The 19,001-nt window shown below is 39.3% G+C and overlaps 1 protein-coding gene and 1 pseudogene across 2 annotated transcripts in view; both read left to right on the plus strand.

Moving 5' to 3' along the window:
* Window positions 1-19,001, plus strand: part of AIG1 (androgen induced 1) — a 216,759-nt gene that overhangs the window by 71,639 nt on the left and 126,119 nt on the right. For both annotated transcript variants that reach the window (XM_054570055.1, XM_054570054.1), the window contains exon 3: window positions 3,689-3,790. In XM_054570055.1, the coding sequence (XP_054426030.1) occupies window positions 3,689-3,790 (102 nt within the window). The remainder of the gene's footprint in view (window positions 1-3,688; window positions 3,791-19,001) is intronic.
* On the plus strand, window positions 17,185-17,318 carry LOC129068012 (uncharacterized; annotated as a pseudogene).

A 19,001-nucleotide genomic window follows, 5' to 3' on the forward strand; every position in this document is an offset into this window, starting at 1 on the left:
AAATGATTAACAACCAGTTCTCTGGGGGGAGTGGGGGAATACCTGATCTCTAGTATTTGTTGATTTCTATAGTGGAATATTAATAAGAACTTTATAAATTCAAAAAGTTAGATGAAATAGAGAAATTCTCAAAATGCAAAAATAACTAAAACTAACTCCAGAGAAAATGGAAAACCTGGAAACTCTATATCTATTAAAGAAATTGAATTCACAGTTAAATCTCACAAGGAAACCTACAAGTTCAGATGGCTCCACTGGAGAAGTATATCAAATGGGAAAGGAGGAAATAATCAATCTTGCACAAAGTCCCTCAGAAAATAGAGGAAGGAATGCTTCCCAATTTGTCTTCTGAGGTCAGCATTAACCTAGTACCAAAATTAGAAAAAGACATTATTAGAGAAGAAAACTAACTGTAGATCAATATACTTTATGAATAAAGGTGGAAAACATATGCCCTGGCTGGTGTGGCTCTGTGGGTTGAATGTCGTCTCACAAACCAAAAGGTCTCTGGTTTGATTCCCAGTCAGGACACATCCCTGGGTTGCAGGTCAGCCCCTGACTCAGGGGGCGGGGAGGTGAGAGGCAACCAATCAATGTTTCTCACACATCGGTGTTTCTCTTTCTCCCTCCCTTTCCCTCTCTAAAAATAAATCAATAAAATCTTTTTTAAAAAAGTGGAAAAAATATCCTAACAAAATGTCAGCAGTTGAATCCAGCCATATATAAAAATTTGAATACATAACGACTAAGTATTTAAAGTTGTTTTAACATTAAAATAAATAAATATAATTCATCATATTGACAGAATAAAGGAGAAAACTACATTATCACCTCAAAATATGCAGCAAAGCTATCAGAAAAAAATCAACACTCATTCATTACATACATAATTTAACAATAGATGGGATATTCCTCAACTTGATAAAAGGCATGTAAGAAAAACCTGCAGCCAAGATCAAACTTAAATGCTAAAAGAGTTAACGCTTTCCCAAAGAGAGGGAAGAAGGCAAGAATGCTCACTCTTAATTACCTCTAATGAACATTGTGCTGAAGGTCCTAGGTTGTGCAACAAGAAAAGAAAAAGCAATAAAAGGCATATAACTTATAAAGGAAGAAGAAAAACTGTCTTTATTTTCAGATTATGTACATATATAAATCTAAAATACTTTAAAATACTTTAAAAAACAATGTTACCATGAAAAGTCATTTGTTTTTATATACTATCAACAAAAAAAATGAAAAAAAATTCAATACTATCAACAGCAGCATAAAAAAATCAAATGCTTAGTGATAGATTTAACAGAATGTGTGCAAGATCTGTATGTTGAAAACTACAAATGCTGAGAAATTAAAGAAGATTTAAATAAATGGAGACATAAATTAGGTTCATAGGTTTGAAGACTTAATATTGCTAAGATGTCATTTCTCTCCAAATTAAATATATTGTTTCAATACAGTTATAATCAGAATTCTAGCAGTATATTTTTGTAGAAATTAATCAGCTGGGATTCTAAAGCTTAATAGGAAATGCAAAGGACTTAAAATAGTCAAAACAGTTCTGAGAACAGAAAGGGAGCACGTGGGAAGCAGAATCCTAAAATGGCCCCAAGGATCCACCCCCACCCCCACCCCCACTGTGCAGGCTCCAATAATTCCCTCCCCTGGAGCGTGGGAGGGGCCTGTGAATACGCTGAGATACCACTCTCATGATTAGGTTACATTATATGGCAAAGGTAAAGGGATTTCCACCAGTGGCTCCATCTAGGATTGAAAGGGCGTAATGCCTGTCTGTGTGCACGCCAGACCAAATGTAAAACTTTGTGCAGAAACGAATGCCTCTTAGGCACCTCTCAGGTCAAGGGATACATTTCACAGTCGACCCTCTGGTGTCAGACCTAGAAAGGCCCGCGTGGGCCCTGGGGCATACTTGTGTCTTCTTGGGAACTCCAGGGTCTTGGTTTCCTGGGAAGTAGTCTAGAAGAGAAGGGGTATCGGCTCTGGGTGGACAAACCACTTGGCCCTGGGATCGCCTCACTTCATAGAGAGGGAGGAGGCTCAAGGAGGCTAGAGTAGGGGCTGCCAAAGCAGGACGCCTCAAGACTTTTTTGTGTGTACGGATGACCTCAGGCCCTTGTCCAAGGGCACGATCAGAACTTACCAGGACGGGAGGTGGTATTCTCACAAGCTCTCAGGTGCAGCTGACCCATGGGACCCCCTTTGTGAGCAGTGCTGGAAAGCCTGGGGCCCAGGTCTGAGGGCAGCTAACACTGGTAGTCATGCATTTGATGTCGATAGTGGAATGCATAAACCAATTGTGGTTCATTAAAAAATTGTTCATTGCCCTTGGGAAGATCCTAATGATAGTTAACCTTAAGCTAATAATAGTTTTTTTCTTTTTTTCATCTTATGTATTTATCAACTGAGTAAAGGTAGTTGACTCAAAAGCAAGATAAAAAACTGAGGACCTCAGTCATATTAAAGTAATGTGTATAATCTATACTTGCCTTTTGTCATCATTCAGTGTGTTTTTTTGAAAGAATGAATGTTCGTAACACCCTAGGTTTTAAGAGTGATTTGTTTTCAGGCAAGATAACGCATGCTGTAACTGAGATACTTGGAACAGAACTTGGGAACCCATCTGATTACTAGCCTTGAGCTATAACCATCAGGGGTTTCATAAAAAGTGGCATTAAAATATTTATTATTTTCATTAATAAAATGTGGGGGCATGGATGACATAAGAAATGAGATTGAAATTGTTTCTGTTGAATATTCATGTTGCATTTATCATCCTGTAGTTTTTATTATTTGAGACATAACTTTGATTTGAGACGGGGACTTGGATCCCTCCCCTGGGATAGTGCCCTTTTTCTTGCTAGCATTCGCTTCTTTTAAAGTCTCTGCTGAAGGTTAAGACCTTGGGCCATTCATTTCTTTATTGTATCTGAACTTACTCTCTCATCATTAGTTTGAAGAAAGATGATAATAAATTCAGGACTCTACTCTCTTTTGATGATTATGTTGCTGATGGGTCAAAATCAGCCTCTGGAATCCAGATGAACTTACAGGTTATTCCAAGAGAATTAGGAATCTTCCTTTGCCCACCACATACTCTATTCAGCGCAGCTAAAGCCCCCGCTCAGGCTATATAAATTAATACATTTGCTTGCAATGTGACTTCGGGACATTTTATAGCGGTGATTTTCATGCTGTTAGTGGTGAAATAGGAACTTGAGAATGCGAGGATTAATTTAAACCACATGATGGGTTCAAGGAAAAGGGACACCCACTATAGGTTCTTGAATGTATGCTGACTCCGTACAGTGGGGAATGGGATCCAAAAACCACCAGTGAACTTTTAAACCCTCTTGAGAGGAATCAAACCAATGTAGTCAGCCCTGGGAGGGAGCTGTTGCAGACAACAGACAGACAGTTTCTCTTTCCCCACAAACGCAGCCCTTTGCCTGAGAGAACACAATTGAGTGATCAGGGAAAGAAGCAGGGCCCCAACCATTACCACTAATGGCATGAAGTTCGCGCTGTTTTTCCGCTCAGTAGCTGGTTTACTGATTTGTCTTTCATTATAGATTACAAATTCTGTTGAGCTCTTTGAACAATAGATAATTAACAAATTGTATGTTGCGGATAGTTGGTGAATTTGAAATAAAGGATTTCTTTTCCCTTGCAGTTCGTGGTAGCGGTGTTCTGGATCATTTATGCCTATGACAGAGAGATGATTTACCCGAAGTTACTTGATAATTTTATCCCAGGGTGGCTGAACCACGGAATGGTGAGTTGATTAAAGCAAATGGTTATCTTTATTTTTTGAAAAATCTATTAAATGCTATTTTCTAACTTAGGCTTTTTATAGCTTCAATCTAATAGCTGTGAAATGTTAGAAGGTTATAATGCAGTTATAAGCCAAGAAGAATACTGAACGTAAATAAAAAAGTCTTCCCATGAAATCGAGTCACAATGAAAATTATGTAGTAGATGAACCCACAGTTTGTACGAGGCATCTGTGGTGTTTGACAGTAAGATACAGCTAGCTCATTATGGGATGAATTTGTGCCGTTTAGGGGCTTGTCCACTCTCGGAGCCCGAGGATCGATTCTCCCCTGCACAACTATTGACACCCTGCTCCTCCTCCGCTCCCATCAGTGCGATCATGTGGGGAGTAACTGCGTATTGTAGCCAGAGAAGCTCTCCCAGGAGCAGCAGGGCTGTTCCATTTCCTGGGAGATGGGCCCTCGGTAGTGGCTGCCTTGTCTGTATCTGCCCATCCAAGGGCATTTGCCTGCAGCTGCTGGGTCTTTTTCTTCTTCTGAGTCTAATTCTTCTGATGCTTTAGCCCTCGTGTTACCTTCCCAAGTTTCCAGTTTCAAATCAAATACTTTGGATGGTTTGCACATCACTTTTCAAGATCTGAAGAGAGATTTTCTGCAGAGAAATTGTGTGTCATCTTCCCCTTCTGCTTCTGGAACTGAGCGCGGTTTTGGTATTAAGTAAGCAGCCTGCATTTTTTTGGTGACGGCAACTTTTAGAGTGTCACTGGGTGCTCCTGGTGAAACGGGCAACCCATCACAGAAATTATAGGGGAGAAAGAGCTAGAAATAGTGTCTTGAATGTGAAAGCCCTTTCATGACTCCATGTCTTCGCAGCCTCTGCCCCACCTGACCTTCCCTTTCTTAGCTGGGGAACTCCTGCTTATTCTGCTAGTTTAGGTAACGTCGCTAAGAAGCCTTGCCTCACTCTCCCAAGTCAAGTTAGTGCTTCTGTCATTTGTGCGAGCACAGCACTTTCATATCGATATTCTACACACCTGTATCCCCACAAAAATGTTAACATTCCCTGTGCAAAGCTGCAGCCTGCAAATTCCAAGCACCCTGCCCAGTGCCTGACTCATCCTAGGGTCAGTACGTATTTATTAGGTTGATGAATGAATTTGATTTGCCAATCTCCATAACGCCTTGCTGGTCAATACTAATAGCTACTGTTTTCGAGAACCTACTGTGTGCCAGGCATTCTATAGTTATATCATTTAATTTTCATTCGGGTATTATGAATGAGAAAGTATTATCCCTTTTACAGATGAAGAAGCTTAAGCTCTGAAAGATTCTGGTACCAGAAGTGCCTTAGCTAAGGAAAATTGGTACATTGGATGCTCAAGAAGTACAATCCTTGACTATTTGGAGCTCTCAGCTGAACATTATTACCTTCGGGCCAGAGAATGAATTACAACCTTAGCAGATCCTGGCACTAGTCTTTCCAACAAATGGTTTATTGAGCATGTATACAGCCATTAGGACTTCAACACGAGTCTCAGCATTTTCCTTTGATTCAGTTGGATGGGTTAAAATTCTCACTCTTAGAGGCAAGCACTACATAGAAATGCAAGGAGGATTTGAGTGATGCAGATATTTAGGAAAGAGAAAAGATAAAGTTATTAACATGTCAAGTCCTCTCAGATAATGCGAGCTCAAAAGATTCTTTCACAATGAATTTTGTCTCTTTAGTACAGATAAATGACCGCTTCTTTGCTTTTCTTCATACTTCACCTCATGGTTCCACGAGTTAACAAACACAGAAGTTGCGTGTGGTGGCCAAGGAATATTTTGCAATATTAAATAATTTACATGACTCTAAATTTGTATGTATGAAATTTTAAATACAACATGCCCAAAGCATAATGGTGGTTATTTTAGACTGGCAATTAAAATATGAACATTAAATGCTGAAATCATGAATAAATTAAACTTTTATAAAATGTGTAATAATATTTGTGAAATATCAAAAAATTAAATAAGTTTTCAGCTTAAATTTTATTGAAAAGTTTAATAATAATTAACCAGAACTTGTGTTTGCTTTTAATAAACAATTTTGAATATTTAATTTTAAAAATAGAAAAATAATTCATTGATAAAATTTTACATTAATTTTAATTTCATATTTTTATGAAAACATTTAAATTATGTACACTTTATTATAATTACATTTTATTGTAAATTGATGTTAGATTTAGCTTAGAGTAATACTATCAGTAGAGCTCAAATTTTGTAAAAATTTCCTTTATAACAACAAATTTCATGAATTAACTTCATGAAAGGCAAGAAAATGAATTTTAATACATATATTTATATTAAATATTTTATATTCACATTTGTAATTTATGTCAATTTATCTATATTTTACTACTCATCAAATCACATATTTTCTATTTTATGAAAATATATCTAACAAGGTAGGATGATAGAACTTTTTTTTAATACTTGACTTAATTTGTAACTTCTAAATATTTCTGCAAATGGTCTATGGCCCACTAGGCCTATTTGCTGTTGTATGTTTAAATTTTTATAACTACATGAATTCCTAGGGAGAATGTAGCCTGTACTTATTAGAGTCTCAACATAATTTCTAGGGACCCGGACCCCTGAACCACAGAGCTCAGATGCAGTTTAAAAGTCTAACATGACACCATTTCAGAAGACATTATTCAGTCTTGAATTTCCAGCATTTAAACTTCCCATCACAAAATTAGTCAGAAAACGAGCATAAAGAAAAACCCACAGACTCTGAAATTCACAGGGTTTTCATTTTGATACACACTAAAGTTGCCAGAAGTTAGACATGGTTATAACTAAAGGCAAGTATTCTATCACTTCCTTTCCACTCTCTACCTCTTTTTCTCATCAACTAATCCTAGAATTTATTAGCAAAAGAAATGAGAAGGGGGTAAATCGATGAGTTGAAACAGTAGTACACCCTTGGTGTGTAACTACTAAGTTATCTCCAGGCCTTATGAAAGTAGCACCAAAAATAAATAAATAAAAAGAATTTTAACTTATTACAATTGAAGATATAAACATATAAATATAGCAGATTTAAATAGAATTAGTTCAGTATCCAAATAGATCAAAAACGGTCTATTCTTAAAGCCTTATTTATTTTTGTATTCCCAGCAATTCAAAAAGCACACAATGTCTATAAGGCATTCATTAAGTGTCAATGATAAAAAAGATGTTTGTGCATTTGCTTTTGAAACATGGAAAAATGTCAGGTTTACATTTATATCTTTCTACCACCTTTCTATGCTCAGTCCACTGATGACCAGACAGAAGAAGACCATGTGATATCAGCCAATGAATCAGTTTCTAAAATGTAACGAGAAAGGTCACGGACAGTTGTGTGAGGATTCTGCTGGCTGCAGCACGAGGGTTGGTGCTGCGCATTGATTTAATCCACTCTAGTAAACATTTATTGAATATCAGTGATATGCAAAGCACCCTGCTAGGCGCTCAACGGTTATAGGATGAGAAAAACACTTGCAATTTTAAAGGATGGAAATGGCATGTTTGAAGTGGGGGAAGGCAAATAGGAAGACAATTCCACAAGCAGAGTAGTTCCCAACAGGCTAGGTTCACTCTGAGAAGGAGAAGCACTATTGTTCTGGTTGCGAAAACAGAAGCCTGGACCTTTCTCTTCTGCTGATTATTGTTGTAAAGCATTGCCAATGGAGTAAATATACATTAAAACAATAGGTAAATAAATAAATATTTAAATTCCAGTATGATTGCAGACTCCCACTAATGCTATAACAGGAGAGAAAAAAAAACCAACAATGAGACCATGTTTCTGCTTATTGAAGACCTAATTAATGTTTATGAAGTGCTTCGAGAAGGCCCAGCACTGTGGAACTTTATTATATTATTGTTATTATTACCACAGATCCTTAAGCAGACATGACCTAGATATTCTTATAATCACAGCAGGAGTTTTTCACTCCCCATGTAATTTTAAGGAGAGAAAAAAAATAAATCCCACCTCTCTTCATGCTTGATTTGTCGGTTGTTCTTGTTATATGTAACTGATCCTCAAGAGAACCTTAATTCAGGGCACTATTTATTCTGTTCAGCATTATTTTGACATTTGGTAATTACTGAAGTTTTTGTACATCTGTCTTTCCCAGAAGAAAAGGCCTTAAATGCTGCTTGCATGATCATCAGTTTTGCAGGGACTCAGATTTGGCATTATTCTTTTGGTGAATTTCCAGTTCTGGGATACACAGATCATGCATTTCAGTACCCAGGGAGCCTGTGCCACCCTGAGAGTGAATATTTTATAAAGTAAGCTGTTGGCTGAAAGAAGACCATTGTAAACATTCTGCATGAAAAAAACCCCAAGAAAACAACAACTGACCTTTCTCAGTTTTCCCAATACATTCTAAAGTAGCTAGAAGATATCTGGAAATTATTAAAAATAAAAGTTCAGACTGGAACAGAGGTCAGAAATTTCTTGGGAACCTCTTTCTAAGACTCCCAGTGGACCTACCAAAGAAAACACAAATAAGACCCCAAAGACCCAGGAACAAGGAGGGTTGCATCCACAGTGAGGCAGATGCTTCCGGCAATGCCGCATACTGTTCTTGGGGGTAATAAGCTTTTTTCCATCTTCAGTTTTACTGATCCGAGCTTCTTCCATTGTGAATTTTTATTTGTGATCATTATTTCCACCCAGTCCAATTCTTTGGTCAGATTTTGCTGCTCTAAATTTTGCCATGAGGATTTGATTATTCTGTTTAAATCAGTAGTTAGCTTTAAGGTTATTTAATTGTAGCCATTGCAGATTTTATTATTTATTTATTATTTCAACCAGAACTATTGTAAATTAGAGAAAATATATTTTGTAAACTGATGTTTGAGAAACCTTTGAAGCATTTTTTGGTAGAGAGACCAAAAGGGCTTTCCAGTTTCACATGTAGGAAACTTAGAAGTCACATCTCTATCCTAACAAATTAAAAGCTGAACAGACTGAAAAATCAACAGCTCTTCTTGAATCCTTAAAAGATAGGAAGATACAGGGAAAACTGCTGCCCCCAAGATTGGAGAGACAGATAGACTTATATAAAGAATAACAACTTACTGGGGCAGAGATTCATGAGCAGAAACTACCGTGGGAACCAGTGGCAGGATAGGGAAACCTGAACTGTAATTGGCGGATTGCGCGAGGCTCAGAGCAGACAAATGTGAAAGTGAAAAACTCTGGGGGGACCCAGTCTTAGGGACCCCCACCATATTGTGAGATATACCCCCAGGAACTTGACTGGGTCCCCACAGTAAATACCTGAAAAAAAAATCCCCTCCTACTTCCATCATCGGGAGAGGAAAAGCAACCATTTTTAAATACACTGGAGCATTCAGTTCTTAGCAAGGTCTGCCCTCGGGGAAGCTAACCGCAGCCTAAATCGCTGAGCCAGAGGATATATCAGTAGGGTCCTCAGAAAACTGAAAAGTAAAGAGAACAAAAACTGAAAGAAAGCAGGACAGAATACCCAAGGACTGTGGGACAACGACGCAGGTGTAACGCATCCATGACGAGATTACCAGAAGGAGGACAAAGGGAAGGGAAGAGAAGAAATAAGACGGAGACTTTCCCGCAGATTGTCAGACATCAAATCACAGATCCAGTAAGATCAGAAAACACCAAGTTAGGTAGATACCAAAACATCCACACTTAGGCATATTGTTTTTTAAATACAGAAAATCAGAGATGAAGAAAAAACTCCTGAAAGAAGCAAGAGGGACTGAGAGAACTGGAGAGAGAAATAAGTTTGGAGAGAATCTAGGATGGAGAAGGGAAAAAGAGGGGAGAAGAGGAAAGGAAACGAGGTAATGTCATGGGTGAGAAGGGAGATGGCTGCAGAAAGGAGGGCGATCAGAGGAGATGGGAAGAAGGAGACTGGGGCAGAGAAAGGTTAAGACGGACTAGCATAAAGAAGGCACAGTGGCTAAGTCATACAGTTTTTTTAGTACCATATCTCCTCCGTAGCTCTTTGAGATTGGAGGGTTAATTTTTTTCTCTGCAGTGCTTGGCATACTATAAATATTACTCATGAACTATTTTATGAATCAATAGATGTTAGCAGGTTGAGCTGGCCTCCTTGCTGTTCCTTAAACACATCAAGCACCCTCCTTGTCTTGGAATGCTGTTCCCCAAAAATCTATTTGGCTCACCCCCTCACCCCCTTCAAGTCTTTGCTCAAACTCACCTTCTCCGTAAGGCTGACTGAGCAGCCCATGAGGCACTGCAGCCACCCCCATGCCTCCCAGATTTCCCCACTGTGCTCTTCATCTTCCTCGTGGCACTTACCAACCCTGTCACGTTATATGATTTTACTTATATGTTGTATTACATGGCTTATTGTTCATCTCCTTCTGCTAGAATATAATTTCCATAAGGGCAGTGATCTGTGTTTTATTTACTGAGTTATCCCAAGCACCTAGAACAGTACCTCTACATAATGGGCAATCAATGAATATTTGTTGCAGTATTCCATGCCCATGTGTTCTCTTGTTTTTCCCCCCACTCTTTATCTCTTCCCCTTCATAGTAGTCGACAGAAAATGCAACCCCAAACCATTCACTTCTTTCCTAATTTATATTTTACTTCATTCTTCAGTCTCAGCTGCACTACAGCAAAATTCTGCATACATAGCCTGCAATCCCCCCATCTCAGAGGCTCTTACTGGTTTTTACATGTCATATTACTACTACTGCTTGAGGTGGCCTGAACGGAATTCTAAAGAACACACCATGGGCACCTGGAACACCTAAGAGCTATAGGCGAGGTATATAATAGGCTGGATCAAATTTATTGAAAAGCTTCCATATATTGATTATTTTATCTGGGTATTATTTATTTCTTCTCTAGGGTAATAGACAATGGCTTTTTAAAGCAATTTCCTGCCATCACAAATCCCTTTGTAGAACTAATTTTTCATGCAAGGGCAGAATTCAAGGCTAATAATATTTGGCTTACACTCTGCCCTTTTTTTTTTTTGCTACATTTAATAGATGAGCAAGCCCAGCAGTAGTATGAGTTCATCAAAAGGTCTGTAAGTTATATTCAGATGTTTTGGGGTCAGCAAAACCCAAAGTGTGGTTTACTCAAGTTCTTTTGCCCCTAATCCTTAAATCCATAGATATTTCAAAGTAAACTTAATTCATATGTTTTTCATTCATTTGCCATTAGCTCTTCATAGTCAGGGGAGGGGGTGGGACAGGGAGGAAGGTATTGTCTTAGGAACTGGCTTCCTTCTTCACTACCACAGACAGATCATTCATTAGTCACAGACCCAGCTCCTTGGCAGAAGTCCATCCCTTTACCCTTTCCAGTTCCCTTTTAATTGAAGCTTCAACCTCAGCAAGCATCTGTGATAACTGCCAAGGAAAGTGAAGTGGAAAAAAGCTGCATTTTCTATCATCGAAGCACAGAATCCCAGAATCTTAAACTTGGGAAGTGATTCTAAAGACCACCTTGTCCACAAACCATGTGGTACTTCTATCACCTGAACAACATCCTGGCAAATTTCCTTTCAGTCCCTGCTCGAGCATCCCCAGTGATGCAGCTGCAGCAGTGGACCAAGACCAAGGGTCTTCAACTACATGAAAGGCTTTTATAAGGAACTGAGTCTTCTGTTCAAGTTTCAATGCCCAATCCCTTCATCTATTCTACAGGATTCAAATGCCAGTCCTCTTTGTTCTCATGTTCTCTTCCAAGAGGACCTCACCCTTACCCATGACTTCAGTCTCTGCCATACATGGGTCATTCCCAAGTCTACTTCCTGGTCTTCCTTCTGAAGAAGCATCACCCTCTGAATTTGACACAATGACCTTGAGATGAACATATTGAAACAAACTCCTTGTATTAACCCCTCCTCTAAATCTTGTTACTCATCTCGTGTTGCCATCTAAATGGCAAAGCTCTTCTTTCTACCACATCCCCCAGACTTAACAAGTCTTATCAGATGTACCTCCAAAGCAGCTGCAAAGTCTGCCCCAGCCTCCTCATCTCCACCCTCCCTGCTTTAGTTCAAGGTGTTAACATCTCTCAACTGAGCTGAGGCAGCAGGCTCATTTCTCATTTCTTTGCCTCCCTACTGTCTCCTCACCACATTTTTCTCCACTTGCTGCCCCAGTTACTTTTCTAGAAAAGATGAAGTTCTGATGACTCTCTGCTATTGGGTTGGCCAAAAAGTTCATTTGGTTTTTTCCATGAGATGGCTCTAGTAGCGCTTAGTTGTCTTTAACTTCATTCGAAACAGCTTTGTTAGATTAAATTGTAACAGCTGTCATAGCAGCATGCATTTTAAAAAACTTACCAAAATTGGTGAATTTTTGTGTAGGCATTTTAATATTGAAGATGGAAGAAGATATGCAACATTGTTGGAGTATTATGCTTTATTATTTCAAAAAAGGTGAAAATGCAGCTGAAATGCAAAAAAAAAAAAAAAAAAAAATTTGTGCAGTATATGGAAAGGTGCTGTGACTGACCAAACATATCAAAAGTGGTTTGCAAAGTTTCGTGCTAGAGATTCCTCGCTGGATGATGCTCCATGATTGGGTAGACCAGTTGAAATTGATAGGGATTGAATACAGACATTAATGGGGAACAGTCAATGTTATACCATGAAGGAAATGGCCAACATACTAAAAATATCCAAATCAATAAAGTTATTGGCAAAAATGAAAAATGTGTCTTTCATTTTATGGAAAAAACTAAACAGACTTTTTGGCCAGTGCATTCCCTCCTGAGACACCACCTGTGCGTGAAGCCGTCTGCAGGCTGCGAGGCATCTGAGTGCCTTCTCGCTGCCCCCAGGACGCGTTGTTCCTGCACCTATGATTTCTCTTATCACGTTGTTTGGTTGCTAATTATTTATGTGTTTATTCCTCCAGTGGTTTATGAGGCCATAAAGGACTGCAACGGTTTTGTTTTCTTTTTCATCTTTTTCTCCAGAACCTAGCAGAGTGTCTGGTATGTAGTGCGCATGCAGCAAATGTTGACTGAAGAAGTGGCATGTGGGCAGCTCACCATCATGCTCAGTCTCTGCTGACCAGGCTTCAGCTTGTCTAGATCCATTTTTACAATTTCATATGATTTATCAAGTACACAACCAAGTAATTTAGCCATTGTCCTTGCTTATTAGTGTTGTCCAAGCTTCCATTAGCTTTTTTGGTAGTTTCATTATACTCTACATTAAAACGTCCATGTGATTCTTGGCTGACCATTATGCGGTTGAACTAATATTTTAAATTGTTATTTTCATTTTTTATATGCAAAATGTAGGACCCATATATGTATACCTAGTGAATATACCTGTTAAACTCAATGTGAATAGGGAATTGGCTCTTGGGAAGCCAAAACACTAAGAATTTGAGGATCACTGAATGGAAATATTCAGATTTATTAAATGATGTTTTATTTGTTTTGAATTGAGATGCCAAAGTGTGCACCATTGAGTTGAAGCTACTTTGAAGGCTACACTCTGGGTAAAGGCAGTCGCAAAACAACTGGTTTTTCAGGCCAGTAGATTTTAACCACATGTAACCACGCTTATAGAGAGGAATGTTGAGCCTTAAAGTCAAGACAAGTGTTTGGATCGAGATGACTATAAGTGAAGGCGGAAGGGCAGGGCGGGCAGCAGGAGTGGACATGAAAATGATTTCCGTTTCTCAGGACGGAGAAACAGGGAAGCCATTACGTACGTATGGTGAAGAGATGGTTCTGTGACAAGGGATCTAGGGAGGGAAAAGGTTAGGGGCTAGGAGTTGGCAACAAGTGAAGGGTGGCCCGGGAACGAAACGTACCCGTGAAGGAGAGGCGTTGCTTTTCCCTGGCTGGCTGCATCCTATACATCTAGGGCTCCTGAGGGGCCATTGTGCTCAGGGAAAGTAGAAAAAGAAACTTCTGAGAGCCCAGAATTGTTGCCCCAAATCCTTACCTTGGCTCCAGCCTGTGGAGATAACAAGGGAGGGTTGGTGGTCTCTCGTGTTTTCCTCCTATCTGCGTGCTTCTTTTAAGTTACGTTGAAAAATGGCTGGCTAAAGAGAAGCAAGGAAGACTGTAGCAATCCACAAGCATATATCCAACCCAACTTTTTTTTTTCCTGCCCATTTGATTCTGAATCTAAACTACCGAATTTGTCTCCAAACTGCCTGGCCCTTTAAGGACACTGGCTAACTTCCCTGAGCCCATTTATATATCTTTTCAGGCGAAGCTTCCCCAGCCTGTCTCCAGAATCCCCCTCTGCTCACCTGGGGCTAAAAACGGAGCTCCAGCCAGAGCTAGCAAAGCCCCGCCCCCAACTGCTCTCCAGGACATTTCAGGACCGAGTGGCTGCCCAGCCCACATTTCCCTTCGAAGCTCTGAGTCCACCCAAGCATCAGTCCTCTCCTTACATCATAGAACTCTCTTCTTTATGAGCTTCTTTATCCAATATGCACCTCTGCTGCAGCATCCACTGCACTGTACTTGCAGTTCGTTGTCAGATTTCTCTGGAACGGATGTTTGGGGGCAGGTGCGTGGTCTTAGCCTCCTCTGTTTATCTCCATCACCTGGCTCAGTGCGTGGCACATAGCAGGCCTCAGAAAATGTTTTGTTTTGTTTTTAAGAATGAATGAATAAATGATTACGTGAATACATTTATATCATATTTCCTCTGTCCCTCAGGCTGGTAACTGTTTCTAGAAAAGAGATAAGATTACTTTCTCTGATGAACTTAGACTGGTACCCATGGTCACCGTTTGATTTTCTACATTTCATACCCTAGTCCTTCAGTCTAGAGCCCTATAGTATTTATGTCAAGCCCACTGCTTTATAATTTTCATGATCAGTCTTCCCCTTTTAAATAGCAGGCCTATATCTGCTGGCCTCCGAGTGTCCAGCATAATAATTTTTCTGGGTTCACACAGCTTGTGAGTGGCCTGGCTGGGAGTGCAATGCCGAGGACCTGTCTCCATGGAACTTTATTAACATCTAATTAAAAAGAAGCTTTTAAACATGAATTTTCATTAATTTCACCAAACATATTTCATTAGGACGCTAATAAACATTCCTGGCGTTGTAGCTTATTTTCCTTTTCATCTATGCAAAGGATGATTTTTTTTCCTACTGTGGTACCATGTTCATACGCATATCCAGAGAATGAGCTTGCACTTGATCTAATGGAGATATATTTTAACCTAGATGCAAGGATTGGCCAGTTGGTAGAAATGTTTCCCCTTAATACAACCCCTTTCCTCCTTATCAAATGCATTAAATTTTGTAACCTGGTAACGTATCTTACAGTCCTATACGTCCAAGTGCAGCTGCTTACACTGCAACTATCTCTATGTGTTAGGATAAAAAGACTGATGTTAGTGAGCATTTCTTTCTATACAGACCCTGCTGCCATCACCACACACAACAGAAGGCCTTTGTTGCTCCATTCTTTGTATTACACCAGATTAACCCAAAAGAGCCACTGTGTTTCTGGGTGCGGTGCTTCTACTAGATGCAGATGTGTGAGTCACCTAGAAAGGGCGACTGAGACCAACGATCTCTCCAGTTTTCTCTGGTTTTATTCTGTGAAAACAATTCCACCAGTGGGGAGCTTAAGAGTTTGTTGTGGGAATTCATGAGATTGGCCATGGAAGTACACAGCACAATGCATGCCACAGAGTAAGCCTAAGTCATATAAGTCCTCTAAAATAGGATAGAATAGGACACGATCCTATAAGATGAGATGGAAGTTTCACTATAGCTAACGATTTTCATTTATTACCATCTAACAAGTAACAAGTTAGTGTCAAACTGTCTAAAGCGTCAAGGAAAAATGCCTTGGTGGAAATCCTATATTTTTAACAACCCTAAATTCATATATACTCCTAAAGTAAAAAGTTCATGAAGTTCCCTACAAAGTTATATGAAATGTAAGATAGTTATCCATGGATATAGAATTCAAATCTTCTTGCTCCTTTTTAAGCATTTCCCCTCAGTTGTACCTATTCAAAAGAACATTGCTTAAATTCAAAAATTGACTGCTAATATTCACACATATGGCAAATATGAACTAATCAGACCACAGATATTTTGCTGCATTCCATGGTGTCTCATTTATTTGTTTAATTTGCAGCTATAGCAACTAGATTCCACCACTTTAGGCTTTTACACAGAGACCTACAGTCTGATCAGCTTGGTTGAAGTTTGGCACTCAGCACTATACTCAATTGAAGACATATGCACAAACTCACCACATTTTTTAAGCTGGTTTTCACACGGGGCAGATATATACTATTTGCATAAAAATATGGAAAGCAATCTTCTGCGTGGACAGTAGACAAAAGATACAGCAACCTTCTCTTCTGTAACATTTCAAATCTTAAAGTTTTCTTGGCATACTTCTCAAAAGCCCATCTGACTTTGAAGCAGCCTGTCTCTCCACAGAAAGCTCACTCCAGCAATGACTAATGCATTGACCTGGTGCCACACTAGTGCTGCTCCATGCGTGCTGCTCTGCACAAGACGAGCATTTGGAAATGACCTTGAAACACAGTGTTGCCAAGTTAATGAAATATGGGCCTTCAAGAGGTGCCATTTCACAAGCAACTTACAGAAGGGTATCTGCAACATTGTCAAAGCTCAGCCTCTTAATTTGGCATTAGTTCACCAAGAGTGTTTAACATACACAAGGAATGATGCTCCATCCCGTGATTTTATTAGTTGCACTTTGTAACAGGTTGGAAAAATTAGGTAATGGAGAAATTGGCATTCCACTGTTGTTTCTCTTAGGTGTTTTCTTTTCAGACTTTCTCTGAAGGAACAGAAGATGCCCAAAGGGTGAATGTGCAGTTGGGGATAAGGAAAAGATGGTAGGAAGAAGCGCCTCTCAGTACTGGGAAACTGCCCCATTGATATGATTCCATCTCACCAGATTTAGGCTCCAGGAGAGGAGCACTGCCTTATCACAATATGCACACCCATATTTTAATCTGTTGCAGTTTAAAAATGCTCCTTGATGTTGATGTCAGTTGTTGCTAAATGGTTTTCCAGACACTGGTGATGTGTTCGTGTCCATGCACAATGTCTCCTTTTGATTGCACTTCTCATGCTGGTGAAGTTGGCTGACATTTCAGGATCTGGATGATGAAGCTGTGCTTTTGGTAGTCAGTGATCAGACTCCTGGATTGGCATGACTTTGGAACGTCCCCCTCGGCTTCGCTCCCTGTGGCCGTACTTCCACAACCATGGAGAGGGTAAGGTAGGCCAAGGTCAGGGCAGTCCAAGTGGGATGTTGGAAGAACACTGGGAAGCCAGACATACTCTCTGAATTCACTCTTAACTAATTCTCTTAAGCTTACTATCAGATTTTTATGATCAAAATCAGATTCAATACTAATTAAAAAAAAAAAAGACCAAAGGGCTCCGGCCCTCTTGGCACTGTGTCTTTTGTGCTGACGGTTTCCCATCTACCCGTTTTATCCTCAAGCACCAGGACATGATTTAAAAAAAAAAAAAAAGGAAAAAGAAAAAAAAAAGACTGTTTAAGACTATTCAGGCCTTTTAGAGCATTCTGAGCAGACTGCAAATGACTTCTGGCCATTCTTATTTTTTAAATGCTGATAATCCTCACTAAGTAATCCTGGGAAATATACATCCGTAAGATCAGGGCAATGCACTGTCAACAGCAACTTCCCAGAACATTCCTTCTTACTTCATCTGGGATATTTCAATAAGTAATTTGATATTTCTGTAAGTTTATACTGGAATCACTAAAACGAAGGCATTTTTTCCTTATAAGCTCAAGCCTTCCAGAGTCATCATTTTGTAAAGTTACATAAGTAAGCCTTGCAACTAAGCTAAAAGTCTAAATTAGAGAATATAGCTGTTGCAAAACTCTTCATATTTTATTCAGTAACTTAGTTGAACACCAATAACATGTTTGCAAAACAGTTTTTGAAATGCAGTCACTCGCATGGAAGTGAAGCTTGGTGATACCGAATGTCATATGCTGAATTATTTGTTGTAATATTTTTCCCCAATTGCCTATTTTTGGTATTGCCTGAAAGGTTCTAGCATGGGAGACTCAGATTCCATTATCTTACCCTGTTTTCTTTATCTGTCTATGTTTTAGGTGAGTCACTTTAAATGACAATCCCACTCCTCTTTTTCACTCTTAAGTGTTTTTCATTGGAGAATACATTTCCTCAAATAGCCCTCATCCTTAATTTAGAGTCTCTCATATTAATATGCCTAAGTTTTAATGAATTTTCTAAAACACTTCTCAGCTTCTTGAATAAAGAAAGCTGGGGAGGGGGGCAGGGAGACAAAAGGGATGGGGAAAAGAGAAAGAAATGTAGCAGAGAGTATCAACCATACGGTACAGCGTGACTTCTGGTACTTAATATTGTAGATCACAGGAACCAAGATGCTGAATAAAGAGAGAAGGCCCAAGCCAACAAGATTTGACACTCACTTATTTGTCCTTGCTCTCCTGCTAACGTCAGCACTGGCTTTCTCCTCTTTATAATATTTTTATTTATCTTTTCAGTGGACATTTAGAAATGAGGAAGTACAGAGCTTAGTGTAGTCAGCATAGGCAGACAACACATTTACCCTTAAGCTGTCTTCACAGTCTCACCGTCCTAATTTTTAGACTCATATGCGATTATTTATGTGTATTGGAATAAAAAGTAAAGCATTTTCTTATGAAAAAGTTTATTCTGCATCCCCTCCGAGCTTCCCCCAATTGAACAGGGGCTATCTTTCCAAAGCCACAGGTAGGGAGTTTTTCAGCCTCGATTCCAATATGATGGCACTTTGTCCTGTTTGCTTTCATCGCAAAGTATCTCAGATGCTTTCCTTGTACCTTCATATATATTTATACTGGAATACATGATTGAAAGAAATATGATCTTGTATTAGGATTCTCCAGACAAATAGAATCAATGGGACATGAGTAGATAATAAGGAATTGGCCCATGTGATTATGGAAGCTAAGAAGTCCCACAATATGTATTCAACAAGCTGGAAATTCAGGAGAGCCAATCACATAGTTTTAGTGCAAATCAACAAGGCTGAGAACGAGAAGAGGCATTGCAGTGGGTTCTAGTCTAAATCTGAGACCAAAGGCAGGAGGAGAATGATGTTCCAGCTTTAAAAAGCCAGGCAGAGTAAACGGGCAG

This window comes from Pteronotus mesoamericanus, unplaced genomic scaffold, assembly GCF_021234165.1.
Source record: "Pteronotus mesoamericanus isolate MK-2021 breed Mesoamerican mustached bat unplaced genomic scaffold, CSHL_Meso_final contig_20, whole genome shotgun sequence".
NCBI classification, from domain to species: Eukaryota; Metazoa; Chordata; class Mammalia; order Chiroptera; family Mormoopidae; genus Pteronotus; species Pteronotus mesoamericanus.